Consider the following 19342-nt stretch of genomic DNA (forward strand, 5'->3'; position numbering starts at 1 on the left):
AGATGGAGAGAAGAAAGCCAGCCCCACAATTTACAGGTACATCACTTGAGTTGATGCTGGAAACTGTGAAGGCATGGAGGCATGTTCACTTTCCAGAGGATGGCCAGGGAAGGCAGACAACCTTACTAAGCAGGCTTTGATGGAGGTAGCAGAGGAGCTGAGCAGTGGTGCGGAAGTTGCAGATCCAGTGCAGGAAACGCTTCAAATGGCTTCTTGAGGTCCAGCAAGGTGAGTGACATGCAACTGTCATGTGGCAACCATCAATCTCTTCCCCAGTAGCCTTTTCCAGCATACATATCCTTTGAAACTCTCTCTTTGCAACCACACCTACAAATACCTGCCAAGGCAACATCTTAACTCTACATCTCCATAGAAAGCAATGGCATTTTCACTTCATTAGTTGACCTGCCGCTCCCCATCCCACAGTGAAGCCTCTCAAATGTCGGACTTAAGTCTTAAGTTGGGGAGGCAATGGCATAGTGGTATTGTTGCTGGACTCGTAATGCAGGGACCCAAGACCTGGATTCAAATCCCGCCAGGACAGATGGTGGAATTTAAATTCAATAAAAATCTGGAATTAAAGTCTAATGATGACAATGAAACCATTGTTGATAATTGTAAAAACCCATCCGGCCCACTAAGGGAAAGAAACCTGGTCTGGTCTGGCTACATGTGACTCCAGACCCATGGCAATGTGGTTGACTCTAAAAAGCCACTCAGTTGTATCAAACCACTACAAGGTCACAAAAAAGGAATGAAACCGGATGGACCACCTGGCATCGACCTAGGCAACTGAAATGACGATAGCCCTGTCGACCTTGCAAAAAGTCCTCCTTACTAACATCTGGGGGCTAGTGCCAAAATTGGGAGAACTGTCTCACAGACTACTCAAGCAACAGCCTGACATAGTCATCCTCACGGAATCATATCTGACAGACAATGTCCCAGACACCACCATTACCATCCCTGGGTATGTCCTGTCCCACCAGCAGAACAGACCCAGCAAAGGTCACGTCACAGTGGTATACAGTCAGGAGGGACATTGACTCTGGACCCCATGAAGTCTCATGGTATCAGGTAAAATTTGGCAAGGAAACCTCCTGCTGATTACCACATACCGCCCTCCCCCAGCTGATGAATCAGTGCTCCTCCATGTCGAACACCACTTGGAGGAAGCAGTGAGGGTGGCAAGAGCACAGAATGTACTCTGGGTGGGGGACTTCAATGTCCATCACCAAGAGTGGCTCAGTAGCACCGCTACTGATCGAGCTGGCCAAGTCCTAAATGATATAGATGCTAGACTGTGTCTGCAGCAGGTGGTGAGGGAACCAATAAGAGGGGAAAAACATACTTGACCTCATCCTCACCAACCTGCCTGCTGCAGATGCATCTGTCCATGACAATATTGGTAGGAGTGACCACCACACGGTCCTTGGACTGACAACTGGCAAGTAACATTCATGCCTCACAAGTGTTAGGCAATGACCATCTCCACAAGAGAAAATCCAACCATCGCCCCCTGATGCTCAAGGCATTACCATCACTGAATCCCCCACGATCAACATCCTGGGGGTTACCACTGCCAGAAACTGAACTGGACTAGCCATATAAATACTGTGGCTACAAAAGCAGGTCAAACGCTAGGAATCCTGCGACGAGTAACTCACCTCCTGACTCCTCAAAGCCTGTCCAACATCTACAAGGCACAAGTCAGGAATGTGATGGAATACTCCCCACTTGCCTGGATGAGTGCAGCTCCCACAACACTCAAGAAGCTTGACACCGTCCAGGACAAAGCTGCCGGCTTGATTGGCATCATATCCACAAACATTCACTCCCTCCACCACTGACGCACAGTAGCAGCAGTGTGTACCATCTACAAGATGCACTGCAGGAACTCACCAAGGCTGCACCACCACCTGGAAGTCACTCATCATCCTGACTTGGAAATATATTGCCATTCCTTCACTGTCGCTTGGTCAAAATCCTGGAACTCCCTTCCTAACAATGCTGTGGGTGTACCTACACCACATGGACTGCAGCGGTTCAAGAAGGCAGCTCACCATCACCTTCTCAAGAGCAATTAGGGGTGGGCAATAAATGCTGGCCCAGCCAGCGAAGCCTACATCCCATGAAAGAATTTTAAAAAAGCAAAGACTGATTTAATAATAGTCCTCGATATCTGTCTTTTCTCATTACATAAGAAGAGATCATACAACTCCTGGGAGGAATGCAGAAGTGGGGAGTGGAGTGCCACCCTTGGCCATACTCATGGCAATGGAGGAGGATGCACTGGAAATCATTAGGGTGGCATGAGTGCATGCTGTTGCCAATGGAGAAATGGGGGCACTGCAGAGAGTGGTTGAAAGCATTACAAATCACACTTACAGCTTGCTCTGACATCTGACCTACTTGGAGCCTTGTTCATCAATACCATAAATATAATCATCAGTGAAATGCAAGGGCTTCAACTCTGTCATCTATGTACAGCACTGTCTTGTGTCTCCCACAGGGGCATTGCAAGAGGTACAGTGACAGGTGAGGGAGGAGGCTGTGCGGTTCTCTAGGAGGAGAATCACTCTCAGGAAGCACCATCACATGACTCCTGCACATTTCCCACCAGCACAGATACACTCATCGCAGTGGGTGCAGTTTTACAGATAGAAGGGGTGGGGCAAAGTGAAGAGCACTTCACACGTCAGTAGGGCCATATGCTGGAGGGGGAGACAGCCAAGAAGACTCCCAACTGGCGGCCTGAGAAAACATCAATCCATGCTCAGATAGACATAGATGCTGAGCCTCGGGTGTGATGCACTAAGCAGGTACTTGTGAGCAGCAACAGGAAATGTATGGGCATCTGTCAGAATTCCCAGAGACAGGGTAATTCCTTGCACAGAACATGGAGGAATCCATTGTGGCCATGAGTGCCGTGATGTCTCTGTCACATGAGCACGTGATGACCTCCATTGAAAGACTGGCAAACATCATGGAGAGTCAAGATAAGAAAGACCAAAGAGTGGATGCAGGCACACAACAATAGCCTCCATATGATGGTGGCTACTTTGCAAAGTATCGGGTGAACAAAGCTTTGATGGCCAAGGACTACATCAAAAGGCATCCAAGTGCTGAACCTCACTTGCTTAGCAGGACGGTGCAGGTTGGCCCTGAGACGGAAAAGGTAGACGGCACTGGAGTGAAAACAAAATTCTGGCAAAACTCAGGTCTGGCAACATGTGTGGAGAGAGAAACAGAGTTAACATTTCATGTCCAATATGACTTCTTCAGAACTCAGAGGTTCCAAAGTATTGGGGCTTCTCCTCAAGAGGTGCCTCCAGGTCACAGCCCTTACAAGCGGCACTTCTGACAGCAGTTGACTCAACCCCATGACAAGACTGCCCTGGCACAAACGCAGGTGGAGCAATATTTGGAGGGGCTCTCAGGAGCTTTACCACCCAGAGGACGACTGCTATGGGCATCGAGGATGTCTGAGTTTGGAAATTAGTAGGCTGCCTCCGGCTCAGCTGCAATCACAAGGGCAGCATCTTGTAGAAATATGAGAAGGGGGATTACCAAATAGTCGCACGAAGAGATCACTTTGTGTTCAGCTTCTCATGTTGTTGTTGAATGAAAACTTTTATTTCAAAGAACCATGTCTTGCTGTTCCCTGGGATATGTCATTGTCTGCCTCATTTCCAATCCCACGCTGATTGGATAGTGTGGGAGTACCATGAGACTGTAGTTTCAGTTCTCTCAGTTCCTTCGCCTCCGTCGCATCTGTTCTGATGATGCTACCTTCAAAAACAGTTCCTCTGACATGTCCTCCTTCTTCCTTAACCGAGGTTTTCCACCCACGGTAGTTGACAGGGCCCTCAACCGTGTCTGGCCAATCTCCCGCGCATCCACCCTCACGCCTTCTCCTCCCTCCCAGAAACATGATAGGGTCCCCCTTGTCCTCACTTATCACCCCACCAGCCTCCGCATTCAAAGGATCATCCTCCACCATTTCTGCCAACTCCAGCATGATGCCACCACCAAACACAACTTCCCTTCACCCCCCCGGCGGCATTCCGTAGGGATCGTTCCCTCTGTGACACCCTGGTCTACTCCTCCATCACCCCCTACTCCTCAACCCCCTCCTACGGCACCTCCCCATGCAAATGTAGAATATGCAACACCTGCCCCTTCACTTCCTCTCTCCTCACCATCCAAGGGCCCAAACACTCCTTTCAAGTGAAGCAGCATTTCACTTGCATTTCCCCCAATTTAATCTACTGCATTCGTTGCTCCCAATGCGGTTTCCTCTACATTGGAGCGAACAAACGTAGACTGGGTGACCACTTTGCAGAACACCTTCGGGTCTGTCCGCAAGCATTACCCAGACCTCCCTGTCGCTTGCCATTTTAACACTCCTCCCTGCTCTCTTGCCCACATGTCTGTCCTTGGCTTGCTGCATTGTTCCAATGAAGCTCAACGCAAACTGGAGGAACAACACCTCCAACTAGGCACTTTACAGCCTTCCGGACTGCATATTGAATTCAACAACTTTAGATCTTGAACTCCCTCCTCCATCCCCACCCCCTTTCCATTTCTTCCCTCTCCTTTTTGTTTTTTCCAATAATTTATATAGATTTTTCTTTTCCCACCTATTTCCATTATTTTTAAATGTATTCCACCCATCGTTTATTTCACCCCACCCCCCACTAGAGCTACTTGCTTGTCCTGCTCTCCACTCTTAATTAGCACATTCCTTTAGATAATATCGCCACCTTCAACACCTCTTTGTTCTTTTGTCTGTGACATCTCTTGGTTATCTCCTCCTATCAGTGCTTGCTTGTCCCAAAACCCCCCTCCCCACCCCCTCCCCCGCTTAAACCAGCTTATATTTCACCCCCTTCCCTATTTTTACTTAGTTCTGTTGAAGTCATGAGGACTCGAAACGTCAACTTTGCTCTTCTCCGCTGATGCTGCCAGACCTGCTAAGTTTTTACAGGTATTTCTGTTTTTGTTCTGTAGTTTCTTATAATAGGGCAGAGGATATATTGGGGATAAAAACAAAAAAACTGCGGATGCTGGAAATCCAAAACAAAAACAGAATTACCTGGAAAAACTCAGCAGGTCTGGCAGCATTGGCGGAGAAGAAGAAAGTTGACGTTTTGAGTCCTTATGACCCTTCAACAGAACTGGATATATTGGGGAGGTCATTTAATCCTTGAGGAGGCCTTTGTTTTGCAGGAAAGGGTTAGTATGTGAGAATGTTTTGTGGGTGCCAGGGCAATGGCTGGCATGAGGGTAGTGATGGTCACAGTACCCTGAGTTGAAGCATGCCTGCATGAGGGCATTGTGAACTTACCTAGCATGCAGGTCCATGGCAGACCACATCTTACACACCTCTGAATGTTACTGCTGCACCAGCACATCGTTCTCATCATCCTTCTCCTCCCAGGAAGCTGGTCTATCCTCCACATCCTCTGGTGCCAGCTCCAGTCCTCCTTGAAGAGCCAAGCATGGGACAGTGCAGCACCATATGTGGGAGACCCTTGCCAGGCAATGTTGAATGGTTTTTCTGGGAACTGAAACCAGATTTTGAAGAGTGATATGAGTGTATGGGAGAGTGCTCCAAAAGCCCTGCGACATACACACTTCTCCCTCTAGAATCACTTGCGGGCTGGCTGCATGCAGCTGAACTGCTAGTGGAGGCAGAGGTGGGGGGGTGGGGGAGGTGGTTGGGGGTCGGTGGGGGGGGCGGGGTAGTGTTGGTGCGGTGTTGGGGGGAAAACTTGTGAAGCCTGTAATTGAAGCTGAAAGACACCATTACACTTTATTCAGTGAAAGTTAATATATTTTCACATTATAAAGTGACAAACCACTTGTGATGAGAATTTCTTAAGTTTTCTAGGTGCTGCCCTGACATCCGCAGCAGGGGTGGAGACAGCCTGTGCAATGGTTGGCCCTGTTGCCTCTGATGACTTCGGCGTGGGTCCTCTGGAAGACCGAGGCCTGGAAGGCCCCAGTTTGTTTTGGCTGGCCTCCTATGGGCCAGCTGTTCCCTCTGCGGTGACAGAGGAAGGGATTGAGTGGCTCATGGGCAGTGAGGAGGGGGAGGGAGCAGACAGCCTCTGAGATTCCTGAGTGGATGACCCAGGGGTGTCCAGCTGCCGCTCTGCCTCCCTTCGGGTGCCCAAGAGCCCCGGCCTCACTCCTTGAGGGGAAAGAGCACCTGGAGGGACGTCAAGGTGCCCCATTTCCCTCTCGCATTGCCACTGCAGGAACTCACCCATGGGTATTGCGATGGAGTGCACATCACCGTGCTCTGCTGGATCAGGATCTCCATGGAGTCCACCATCCCCCCCTTGGAGACTTCCATACACGCACATGTGGACACCACTTCATCAGAGAGCATGTGGACACACTGCTCCCACTCCATGCCACTTTGTTGAGAGATGGCAACAGCTCTGCATGATGTTCCCCCACTTCTGCTAATTCTCCAGGATGAGTTTGAAGGCAGAATCTAGAGACTCATCATCTGACTCAGACCTCACAAATGCCTCTTCCCCAGCAGTCTTCCGGGTACCGGGGAGCTCAGTTGAACCTGCCTCCTCCAGCTGCGGACACATGTCTGTGCGGTGACTACAAGATTGTGAACCCAAGCTTGCTCTAGATCTAGGCCCCACCGAGGCGTGTGTCTCTGCACTGGCGGAGGATGTGGGTAAGCACTGTGACGCGTCTTCCAGGCTGCTTATTTCCACCTCTTCAATGGAGGAGATGTCCTCTTGGTTGGAGGTGTGGACCTGGATGGAGCTGAGGACTGGTTGGCTGGTGGTGTTGTCACTTGGCATAGCTCCCTGTTAACTAAAGAAGAGATGATTAGTGCATGGTAGCAGAGTCAAAAGCAGGAGAGTGAGCACTCACAGTTGCGTTGGGAGAGAGATGATGTGGTGACCTCACCATCACCACAGGCACGGTTCGCACACTAATCAGTCAGCCTGAGGGCATGCTCCTCAAAGTGAGTGAGGGGCCTAATGTGGGCCACTCCACCCCCAGTCTGGGACCTCTCCCTGCTGTTGTGAATCAGCTTCTCCTGCATGAAAACAGATGGAGAGCGTGAGTGTGGGACACATGGCACTGTGTGGAATGTTTGTGTGGTGAGCAGAGCCATGGGCGGGATGAGAACACAAGCTCCAGAGATGAGCCCGATGGACATGTGAGGCTGTGTGTGAGAGTTAGTGGTGTTGTCCCTTGAGGTGGGAGATCCCTGTGGATGTGTGATGGGTTTGTGAGTGTGTGAGTTGGGAGTGATGAGATGGTTGCCTTACCCTGGTGAAACGGATGAGAGCATTCACCCTATTCCTGCACTGGATGACTGACCTCCTCTGTGCTTCGGTGGCACTGATCGCCACTGCCACTGTCTCCCAGTCTGGATTGGTGATTCTGGTTGACCTCCTGTGGCCAGTGTGTGTGTAGTGGACGTTGCAGTGGCCTTCCACTGCCTCCAGCAGGCGCCCCAGAGGGACATCACTAAATTTGGGGGCTGTTGTCTTCTTTGCTTTTGGAGCCATCTACCACTTGGAGCAGACCTGGCCTGAGGCACGAAGTAGGCTGCAATCTGGTGCACTTTAAATATGGCACCCGGAGTGAGGAAGCGCTGAGGTCACGGCAGGGCGGGCAAATCTGAGTCTGCCCGCCAGCAATCCAGCGTGCTTCCCGTGAATGCATTATTAATGAGGTGGAACAGACCAGGAACGGACGATTACAGCGCGAAAACCCGCCATTGTGGCCGGCAGGTAAAACGTCCTTTTTCCCGTCCGCTGTGCAAATCTGGGACAACTCTACCCACAGTTTGAAAGGTTGGTGCTACCCTTTATTGTAATGAAACCGAGTCCCTCTTCTACTGCAAAATCTCCAAAATACCTGCTTCAGGGAGTCGCTCCCATCAGCATTGCCTTGCACTGTGGCTGGCCCTTTTACTGCCAGTTTCTGCCTGTATGGTGCTGCAATGATGGCAGCTTGATGTATCAATGATGTCCCCCTGTACACTGACCTTCTCTAACTTGCTGGGTTGCCGACACAGCATGTGACCCATGCACCATTGGGAAAAAGCCATGGCATCCATAGTATGGCTCTTTGTTGGCATTTTAGTTGCCTTAATAGGCTGCCTTGGGAGGGCAGGTTAGCTCATTTGGCTAGACGGCTAGCATGTGGATCAGATTAATGCCAACAGCATGGGGTTCAATCCCCACTGTGGTTGAGGTAGACTCAGCACCTCCTTGCACTGCCTATGGTGAAAAAGATCACAGCACTTAGCTGTGGTTTGACAAATAATCACCTGTCTTTGAACAGAGAACTGCAAAAGAACAGGCTGCATGTTTCACCCATAGGGGGTTCCTGACCACAGTGTCAGTCCACCCCTGGGGAGACCACAGGGAGGAGGAAGATGTCAGGATACCAGCCCACCACCTATTTCTGCAATTTTGCAAGCCTAGACACCACCTAACTGCCTCCAAATGCATGGTAAAATTCTGCCTAATGTTTCAGGTTAATGATGAACTGATGAACATTTAATTTAATTGCCCCCCCCCACACCCACCCACCCCGCCAACCCAAGGGTGGAAGGGTGCAGGGTGGGGACCGTGCTGCATCCTGACTCCCCACAGTCGGGCTCAGAGTGGATAGGGTGGAAAGTGGCCTTCATGCCCCAGAGGCCAACTGATGTCCTTAAGGGACAATACCAATAGGCTGGTATTCAACCAGTACCTATCCCTGTCGGGTTTGCCACCTGTCTATTGGGAAATGGGGAGGGGTTCCTCGTTCACAGGCACCCTGGGCCTGATTGAAGGGCCTGGCATCAGGAAGGAGGGCCTTTGAAAGCCACGTTGGTTCTGAATCCCCCTCCCCCTCCCCACCAGTTATCTTCTCCCTGCAGTCCCCATTTTGGCCACACTCATATCTATCTGTGAATCCATGGTCGATCCCATCTGCAGATCCAATGTGCATTACTGGCAGTGGCCATCGCTCCTCGTGGCACTGCAGGTACTGGAGAGATGCTGGCCCCTGATTGGCTGGTAGCTCTTGGGGACAGAATTTCTGCCCTGTCCAGGGTTTAAGCAAGTGACTGTCCAGGAAAGTGTCTGATTGAGGGATCTGGCATCAGGAAAGGCGCCCCATCAGTAAGGGGCGTGCGAGGATACAAGCGACTATGACAGAGTGAGATGGAGACTGAGCAAGTAGCAAAATAGGTTCACATGGTAAGTTCTGGTAAGTCCTTTTCAGGTTTTAACTTTAGATTAAGAATCAAGATCTGACATACTACTAACCTTCAAGTAAGTTAGGTTAACTTGGTAAATAGAGATCTGCTTGGAATGGCAGTTATCTGTTAATCACCTGAAAGCAGTTGGTTCAAGTGGTGTTAATTACTGTAGCAGGAAGCTAAACTAACTGATGTCTCATCAGAAGGTCTTCAAAAGAGACAGGCTTTTTAAACTGGATCATCAGTAAGGGGCACATGATAAGACAGGTGACTACACTTGAGTGAGACAGAGATGGAAACTGAGTGAGCAGGGAATTAGGTTCACATGGGAATTCAGTGAACAAGAGAAAGAGCTGTGGTATACATAGGAATTATTCTAAGTTAATTAAGTGAGTAATTAAATTAAGTTCACTAAATAACATAAGTAACAACGGCAGGATAGGTGTTATGTTGCAGCTGCGGAATGTGGGACTTTTGGACTCCAAGGCGATCCATGACCAACATGTCTACAGGAAGTGTAAGCAGCTAGAGGAATTCCAGATCAGGATTATTGATCTGGAAGCTGAACTTCAGACACTGTGGAACATAAAGGAGGAGGCGAAGTACCTGGACACTTTGTTCCAGAAGACAGTCAAGCCTCTTGGAATAGGGCCATCTGTTTTGATCAGCAATGAGGAACAGGAGGATGTGACAGAGTGAGGGAGATAAAGGAACTGAACAGACAGTAGCAGAGGAGCCTCAGACAGTCATGGAGGAGCTTCAGACTTTGCAATTGTCTAACAGGTTTGAGGTGCTCACAGCCTGTGTGGTTGAGGTCTGCAAGGTTGATGACCAGGTTGGCCATGACACCATGGTACAGGAAGCCATTCGAGCAGGGGGAGCAAACAAGAATATAGTGGTAGTAGGAGACAGTATAGTGAGGGGGATTGACACTGTTCTCTGCAGTAAAGAGCAAGAGTCCAGACAGCTGTGTTGCCTGCCCTGTGCCAGGGTTCAGGACATCAGGGCTGGAGAGGAACTTGCAGTGGGAGGGGGTGGGGTTGGATCCAATCATCATGGCCCATGTAGGTACCAATGACAAGGAAGGTGGTTCTGAATAGTCAGTATGAGAAGCTAGATACCAAATTAAGAAGTAGAATCTCAAAGATAATAATCTGTGGAATATTACCTGAGCTATGTGCAAATTGGCATGGGCCAAATAAGATTAGAGCGATGAATGCATGGCTCAAAGGCTGGTGTGGGAGAAGTAGGTTCTGGTTTGTTGGGCACTGGCACCAATACTGGGGAAAGTGGGGGCTATACCATTGGGATGGTCTACATCTGAACCATGCTGGGGCGAGTGGATAGATGTGGTACTTCGAGAGATAGATTCAAGGCAGGAGACCATAATAGTAATATGGGAAACAAGGGTCATAGAGTAGCAGGAAGGGACAGAGAGATGAAACCTAAAAATACGCCAATAGTGAAGCCTAGATGTTACAAAGATGACAAGAAGACAAAACAAAATGCTTTGTATCTGAATGTACGTAGCATTCATAACAAAGTAAATTAATTGATAACGCACTTTAAAGTAAATCAATATGATCTGGTAACCATTACAGAGATGTGGCTGCAAGATGATAAGGATTAGGTCCTGAATATTGAGGAGTATATGGTATTCAAGAAGAATAGGAAGCTAGGTAAAGGTGGAGGGGGTAACAGTGATGATCAAGAATGACATTAGTGCAATAGTTAGAGGTGACCTAGGTTTAGGAGATCAGGATATAGAATTGGTTTGGGTGGAAATGAGGAATAGCAGGGGAAAGAAGTCACTAGTGGAAGTAGTCTACAGGCTCCCTAACAGTAACCACAATGTAGGACAAAGCATACAAAAAGAAATATTGGGTGCTTGCGATAAAGGGATGGCAATAATCATGGGTGATTTTAATCTATATATAAACTGGAAAAATCAGATTGGCAGTATTAGCCCAGATGAGGAGTTCATAGAATGCTTTTGAGATAGTTTCTTAGAGCAGCACGTTCTGGAGCCAACCAGAGAGCAGGTTATATTAGAGTTGCACCAGGATTTTCCCTTCAATGATTTGAGGGTGGGGCCTGCTCGCCGAGGGGAAAATGACACGGAATGATGTCGGGAGGAATCCCTGACGTCATCCCGGTTCATATAAATCTTCAGGAAGGCGGGCGGACAGCGAAATCAGCTGTCCGCCCGCAGACCTGTCAATGGCCAATTAAGGCCATTAACAGGCTAGTTAACCTTGTTAAAGACCCTGCCCGTCCAAGCTTAAGGCTGGCGGGTAGGCCAGGAGCCCCAGCGGGCTCCAGATTATTCATGAAACTTCATCCACTGGCGGGATGAAGTTTCATGTCCGTTTTTAAAAAATTTAATAAACCTTATGTGTTTCTTATTAACATGTCCCATCTCGTGTGACATTGTCACATGAAGGGAACATGTTAATAATTTTAATATTTCTTTATTTTTTTACTTTTCTTACCTGTCAGTAAACTCCCTGAGACAGCACTTTGCCTCAGGGAGCAGTGCGCTCTTTTGCGCTCATGTGCGAAAGAGCGCACTTTGACAGTTGGGAATTCCCTCCCCCCCGCACAGGAAGCGCATAGCACTTCCTGTCGGGCTGGCCGCTGGGTGGGCCAATTCAAAATGGCGGCGGGCCCCGTTTCAGCAGCGGGGGCCGGCTGCCCGCCTGCCGCCGAGCCGGTGGGGCCCGCTCACCCACCAAGGGCAAAATTCTACCATTGGTATTGTGTAACGTGACTAACTTGTGTAATGTGGCTAATGAGTTAGTAGATGCGTTGGTGTTGATTTTACAAAATTCACTAGATTCTGGAAAGGTTCCATCAGACTGAAAAGTAGTAAATATAACCCCTCTCTTCAAGAAGGGAGGGAGACAGAAAACAGGAAACTATAGGCCAGTTAGCTTGACGCCTTTCATGTGGGACGTGTTAGAATTGATCATTAAGGAGGTTATAGCTGGGCACTGAGAGAAACTCAACATAATTGGGAAGAGCCAACATGGTTTTGTGAAAGGGAAATTGTGTTGGAGTTCTTTGAATGAGTAACATGCATTGTGGATAAAGGGGAGCCTGTACACGTGTTGTACTTGGATTTCCAGAAGGCATTTCAGAAGGTGCCACATCAAAGGTTACTGCAGAAAATAAAAACATATGATTTAGGGGGTAACATATTGGCATGGATAGAAGATTGGCTGGCTGACAGAAAACAGAATATGCATAAATGGGTCTTTTTCTGATTGGCAGGATGTGACAAATGGAGTCCCATAGGGATCTGTGCCGGGGCCTCAACTTTTTACAACTTATATCAATGACTTGGATGAGGGGAGTGAAGGTATGGTAGCTAAATTTGCAGATGACACAAAGATAGGTAGGAAAGTATGTTGTGAAGAGGGCATAAAGAGGCTGCAGATGGGCATAGATAGATTGAGTGAGTGAGTGGACAAAAATCTGGTAGATGGAGTATAATGTGAGAAAATGTGAAGTTGTTCACTTTGGCAGGAAGAGTAAAAAAGCAGAGTACTCCTTAAACGGAGAACAGCTGCAGAATTGCGAGGTGCAAGGGGATCAAGGTGTTCTAATGCATAAGCCACAAAAAGTTAGTATGCAGGTATAGCAAGTAATTAAGAAGGCTAATTGAATGCTATCCTTTATTATGAGAGGAATTGAACATAAAAGTAAGGATGTTATGCTTCAGTTATACAGGGCATTGGTGAGACCACATGTCGAATATTGTGTGCAGTTTGGGTCTCCTTATTTAAGGAAGGATGTAAATGCATTAGAGGCAATTTAGAGGAGGTTTACCAGATTGATACCTGGAATGAGCAGGGTGTCTTATGATGAAAGGTTAGACAGACTGGGCTTGTTTCCACTGGAGTTTAGAAAGGTGAGGCGTGACTTGATTGAAGTATATAAGATCCTGAAAGGTATTGACAAGGTGGATGTGGAAAGGATGTTTCTTCTTGTGGGTGAGTCCAGAACTAGGGGGCACTGTTTTAAAAATAGGGGTTGCCCTTTTAGGACAGAGATGAGGAGAATTTATTTCTCAGAGGGTTGTGCGACTTTTGAACTCTCTGCCTCAAAAGGTAGTGGAGGCGATTCATTGAATATTTTTCAGGTGGAGGTAGATAGATTCTTATTAGGCAAGGGAATCAAAGGTTAATAGGGGAGGTGGGAATGTGGAATTCAAAACACAAACAGATTAGCCTTGATCTTATTAAATGGCGGAGCAGGCTCGAGGAGCTGAATGGCCTACTTCCCAACGTCACCACACCCCATTTAAATTTTCCAGGAGGCAAAACCAGCTGTGCACCTGCCGACCTGTCAATGGCCAATTTAACTAATTAATGGTTGGCGGGAAGGCCAGGAGCCCTGGCAGGAATTAGAAAAGGCATGAAACCTCATCCACGGGGGACGGATGAAGTTTAATGTAGGTTTTGAAAAATTTTATTCAAGTTTTCTTAAAACTTATGGACATGTCCCAACTCATGTGACAGTGTCAGGAATTTTTTTTTCTCTATTTTTAATATTTTTGACAGAACAGCCGTTCTCCCTGAGGCAGCACCTAGCCTCAGGGAGATGAGTGCACTCTTTCGTGCACATGCGCAAAAGAGCGCATGCTTGTGTTTAGGGATTCCCCCCCGCCCACATAGGAAGTGCTCACCGGCGGACGTCACACTGGGTGGGTCTTAATTGGCCCGCCCCTGTAAAATGGCGCCTTGCCCTCAGTCGGGAATGCCAATCAGAGGTGCGCCTGTGCACGCCCGCAATTCAACTTCGCCCCCGACAGGGGGAAAATCCTGCCCCATATGTTCGTATTGCACACCCCTAGTTGTTCTTGAGTGGTAGTAGGGCCTTCTTAACCTAGAGTCGGTATGAAAAAGGTACTCCCAAAGTGATGTTAGCTCTGGAGTTACAGGATTTTGATCAAGTGACAATGAAGAAACAACAATACATTTCCAGTTCAGGAGGATGTGTGACTTGGGGGCGATTTTGTTGGTGACACTGTTGCCTTGGTAGTTGAGGTTGAAGGTTTCTGAAATGCCATGATGAGCATAAAAATCACAGTAAGAGGCTGAATGAAAGTTTTGATATTAAGTATATATATATATAAGCGTTTCACATTTGAGTATATCTTATATTCTGACTTAATATTTTTGACAGAACAGCCATTCTCCTTGAGGCAGCACTTAGCCTCAGGGAGATGAGTGTGCTCTTTCGTGCACATGCGCAAAAGAGCGCACGCTTGTGTTTAGGGATTGCCCTAAACACAACTTAACTCAAGGTGGGCAGTCCCGACCCAATTTCCGGTGGGTGGGGAGCCGATCTCCGCCAGTGAAGCGGGCCGCAACCACCATTTTACGGGGGTGGGCAATTTAAGGCCCACCCAGCGTGACATCTGGCGGGAAGCCCTATGCTCTTCCTGTGCGGGCAGGGGGGATTCCCTAAAAGTGACAGTGCTCACTTTCATGCATGCACACTAAAGAGTGCACATCTCCCTGAGGCTATGTGCTGCCTCAGAGAGATCGCTTCCACTTTGAAAAATAGAAAAAAAGAATCCCCCCTAACATGTCCCCCTCATGTGACAATATCACATGAAGATGGGACATGTTCATAATTTACATTATAACTTTATTAAAATTTTTAAAACCCTGCATGAAACCTCATTCCACCACAGGATGAGGTTTCATGTTCTCTCTATTTGCCGCTAGGGCTCCTGGCCTGCCTGCCAACCTTAAGGTTGGACGGGCAGGTCCTTTAATTGTTTAAATGATCCTGTCAATGGCCTCAATTGGCCATTGACAGGTCAGCGGGCCCACAGCTGATTTTGCTGCGGTCCCGCCTTCCTGAAAATTTAAATGGGCTAGGATGACATCGGGGGTTCCACCCAACGTCATCCCACGTCCTTTTACATGTCGGTGAGCGGGTCCCGCTCCCTGCTCGCCAACGGCAAAATTCTGCCCAAGGATGTATATTGCTTTGTGCCTATAAAATATTTTCAAAAATTGAACTATATTATCATTCATGTGTCTCTCCAGGCAGTGAGTATTGGTAGGCTGCTTGACTATGGAAGCCATCACAATCAAGTTCAATTCTGTCCTCACACAGAAACAAAACATGCTGGAAAAACTCAGCAGGTCTGACAGCATCTGTGGAGAGAAAGGCAGAGTTAACGTTTCGAGTCCATATGACCGTTCTTCAGACGGACTCAAAACCTTAACTCTGTCTTTCTCTCCACAAACCTGCTGCGTTTTTCCAGCATTTTTTTTGTCTCTGTTTCAGATTTCCAGCATCTGAAGTATTTTGCCTTTATCTTCAATTCTGTCCTCATTGACCGTCCACTGGCATCAACAGGTGCAGAAAACTTTTGCTGATCTTTCCCCGCCCTAGTTTTTAATTACTGAGGGAAATGTTGAACTGCAACAAGAGCCTGATGCAAATCAGATAATACAGCACAGAATAGCAAACATTTCTGAGACATTGAAGTCTGATGGCTTAATAGCCAAGCAATAACGGTAAGCATATGAAAAAAAAACCACTACACAACCATGAAATGAAGCAGAAAAAGACAGTGAGTCTTTTCAAGTATGGCTAGAAATGATATTTTAACCATTATACAGAGTTAACCAGTCTGTTCATGCAGTTAATACTCTAAATTAAATTATAACATAATGTGGCCTTAACCCCTAGATGAACTATAAAACCATTTTGTGATAAGTACAGGAGTCAGCATGTGAACCAGATTAATAGTGGCAAGGTAAGAGGAAGGGGCAATGTCCCAGCAATCTTTATTGTGTCAATATGAAGAGATAACTGTACCTTTAATGTATATTTAAAATTGATTAGCAACTAATTTAAAATGTTGTCTACAGGCACATGTGCATGGTGATGCGGGGCGTGCAGAAGATTAATAGCAAGACCATGACTAGCACGATGCTTGGAGTTTTCCGTGAGGACCAAAGGACACGGGAAGAGTTCCTCACACTGACAAAGGAGTAGAAGAATCATTGTCATTCTATCTCCTTGCTACAAATTTAGGAAAACCTGCTGACCTGCCATGAAAAGTGGATTACACTGAAGCAATAACTTCTGTTTGTCTGAAAATTAAAAGACAACATTGATTCACGTATAGACTAAATGCTGAATATTCCAAACAACACACTCAGTTCAGGCAGGGACCAAGATATTGCCAGGATGCGATAGGAAAACAATGTTTTGATGTTGTTATGCTTTATTATATTAGGGATAAAACACATAATTTTTAGTGTGAAATTGTAGGTATTTCTAAATAACTAGCTGCATACTTAGTATCTAATTTTACTGTTTCATTTAACATTTCTGGCTTCCTGGAGCCTAATATTTAATCATATAAAAATGCTTAAACCAATAGGGGCAGATCTAATGTTTACTGGCAGCTGATTTGTTTAGTTTAACGGACAGGGAAAACTGACAGCAAGTTTAGATAATTATAAAATAGGAAATATTCAACCAACTCAAGTCTCAGTGCAACAATCTAATGCTTTTTTGTTCAAAATTCAAAACTAGTTTAGGCAGTGGCCTTATTCTTCTGGAACCTGCATACTAATCAGCCCATATTGATGAGTTGGACAGCTCTCTCTATTGATTTCAAGGCTCACAACATGAATTGAACCCTTAATTTTGTACTGCTGGCAATCTCTGGCCACAGGATAATTAATGTGGTATTTGGAAAAATAGCAGTAGCAAGTGTGCTTCTGAAGTTTTAGCTAAGACATATTGTTGTGACCGAATAGAGGCAGCTTCACTTTACATTCAGTTGTGCTATAGCAGACCTGGAAGTGCTTAACTTTGGGAACATAAAATGGAAAGTTTTTGAAACCCCATTAACATTCCTCACTTGAATAAACATAAAAATGAGCAAACTTTCTTTTTAAAATAAAACCAAAGTTACTGTATGGCTCTTTTACTTTGATTTTTTTTTAAAAATATATTTGAAAAGTCTTTTATCTGCTCCATTTTGCAGTTGTAAATTGGCTTTAGCTAAATAATAAATTTATTGCGTAACTGATACATCCACACGTGATGAGTTACTAAGCTATCATATTTCAAGGCCCCAGATTTGATTTCCCGACTGTGCTGAGATCTGCCAGGGAGTAATTTTTTTTATTCATTCATGGGATGTGAGAGCTGCTAGAAAGATCAGTATTTGTTGCCCATCCCTAATTTGCCATTGAGAAGGTGGTGGTGAGCTGATTTCTTGAACTACTACAGTCCATGTGGTGTAGGTATGTCCACAGTGCTGTTAGGGAGGGAGTTCCAGGATTTTGACTCAACAACATTGAAGGAACAGGGATATATTCCCAAGTCAGGGTGGTGTATAACTTGGTGTTCCCATGCACCTGTAGCCCTTGTTCTCCTTGGTTGCAGGTTTGGAAGGGGCTATTGGTGGAGCCTTGGTGAGTTGCTGCAGTGTATCTTGTAAATGGTACACCTTGCTGCCACTGTGCGCCAGTGTGGAGGGAATGAATGTTTAAGGTGGTGGTTGGGGTGCCAGTCAACTGGTCTGTTTTGTATTGGATGGCGTTAAGCTTCTTGAAGGTTGTTGGAGCTGCACTTATCCAGGCAAGTGAAAATATTCCATTACGCTCCTATGCCTTATATATAGCAGACTTCAGGATTTGGGGAGTCTGTAGGTGAGTTACTCAGTGCAGAATTCCCAGCCTCTGCTTTTGAAACTGCAGTATGTTAATAGTGGAGGATTCAGTGATGGTCATGCCATTGCCATTAATGGGAGGTGATTAGATTCTCTCTTGTTGGAGATGGTCATTGTGTGGCACTTGTATGACATAAATGTTACTTGTCACTTATCAGGCCAAGCCTGAATGTTGTCTAGATCTTGTTGCATTCAGGCACGGACTGCTTCAGCATCTGACAAGTTGTAACTTTTTAAAAATTCATTCACGGGATGTGGGCTTTGCTGGCTTGGCCAGCATTTATTGCCCATGCCTAATTGCCCTAGAGAAGGTGGTGGTGAGCTGCCTTCTAAAAGCGCTGCAGCCCATGTAGTATAGGTACACCCACAGTGCTGTTTGGGAGTTCCAGGATTTTGACCCAGCAACAGTGAAGGAACAGCGATATATTTCCAAATCACGGTGGGGAGTGACTTGGAGGGGAAGCTCCAGGTGGTGGTGTCCCCATCTATCTGGTGCCCTTGTCCTCGGTGATAGTGGTTGTGGGTTTGGAAAGTGCTGTCTAAGAAGCCGTGGTGAATTCCTGCAGTGCATCTTGTAGATGGTGCACACTGCTGCTACTGAAATCATCAGCAAACACCCCTACTTCAGATCTTATGATGGAGGGAAGGTCATTGATGAAACAGCTGTATTGGGACACTACAACTGTCCTCCATAGTCCTGAACTAGTGAAGGGAAAAATTAGGCAGGTTTTCTATTCCTGGTCACTATCCATTGATCCCAGCTGAGGACAGTAAGACCAGAATTAGCCTTGATTGTAGTTCCCTCCACAGTTGAATAGTTTGCCAATACTTATAGTCTAGATTATCACACAAAGAACGGCTGCTTGAATGAAATTTTGGAGGACAACTATTGGCCATGCAGATGTAGCTTAGTAAGAATCAGTGCCTTCAGGAGAGGAAGTGAAAGAAAATTGGAAATAGGGATGCTCTTGTTTCACATACTCATGTGTGTATGTGTATATATAATATATATATATATATATGTGGAGTGTGTATGTATTATATATATATAATATATATATGGTTAGCAGTACATCCAGCTTCATTTGTAATTTACAATGGAATATATTTTAAAGCATCCTTGTGATAGAAATTGCACTGGTGATGTTATATAAATGGTGGAGAAATTTGCTTTTGGCAATGGTGCAAAATGGACGCTAGTGAATCAGCAGCCTACTTTACAACCCAAACATACTTGCATTGTAAAATCAATGAGAAAGAAAATTGGGCAGAGTATGAAATGGGCAGCCATGTTTCTCGCTTGTTGGTTGCTATCTTCTATTTTGTGTTATCACCTATCGGTTGCTTCCATCCAAGATGAATTTTACCCCAATCATGTT

The 19342-nt window shown here is 46.4% G+C and overlaps 1 protein-coding gene across 1 annotated transcript in view; it reads left to right on the plus strand.

The window, feature by feature from the left end:
* The window catches only part of gch2 (GTP cyclohydrolase 2), a 75127-nt gene extending 58857 nt beyond the window's left edge, over positions 1–16270 (plus strand). The window contains exon 6 of the mRNA XM_041207349.1: positions 16144–16270. Within this exon, the coding sequence (XP_041063283.1) occupies positions 16144–16270 (127 nt within the window). The remainder of the gene's footprint in view (positions 1–16143) is intronic.
* The last annotated feature ends 3072 nt before the right edge of the window (positions 16271–19342 follow it).

This window comes from Carcharodon carcharias, chromosome 2, assembly GCF_017639515.1.
Source record: "Carcharodon carcharias isolate sCarCar2 chromosome 2, sCarCar2.pri, whole genome shotgun sequence".
NCBI classification, from domain to species: domain Eukaryota; kingdom Metazoa; phylum Chordata; class Chondrichthyes; order Lamniformes; family Lamnidae; genus Carcharodon; species Carcharodon carcharias.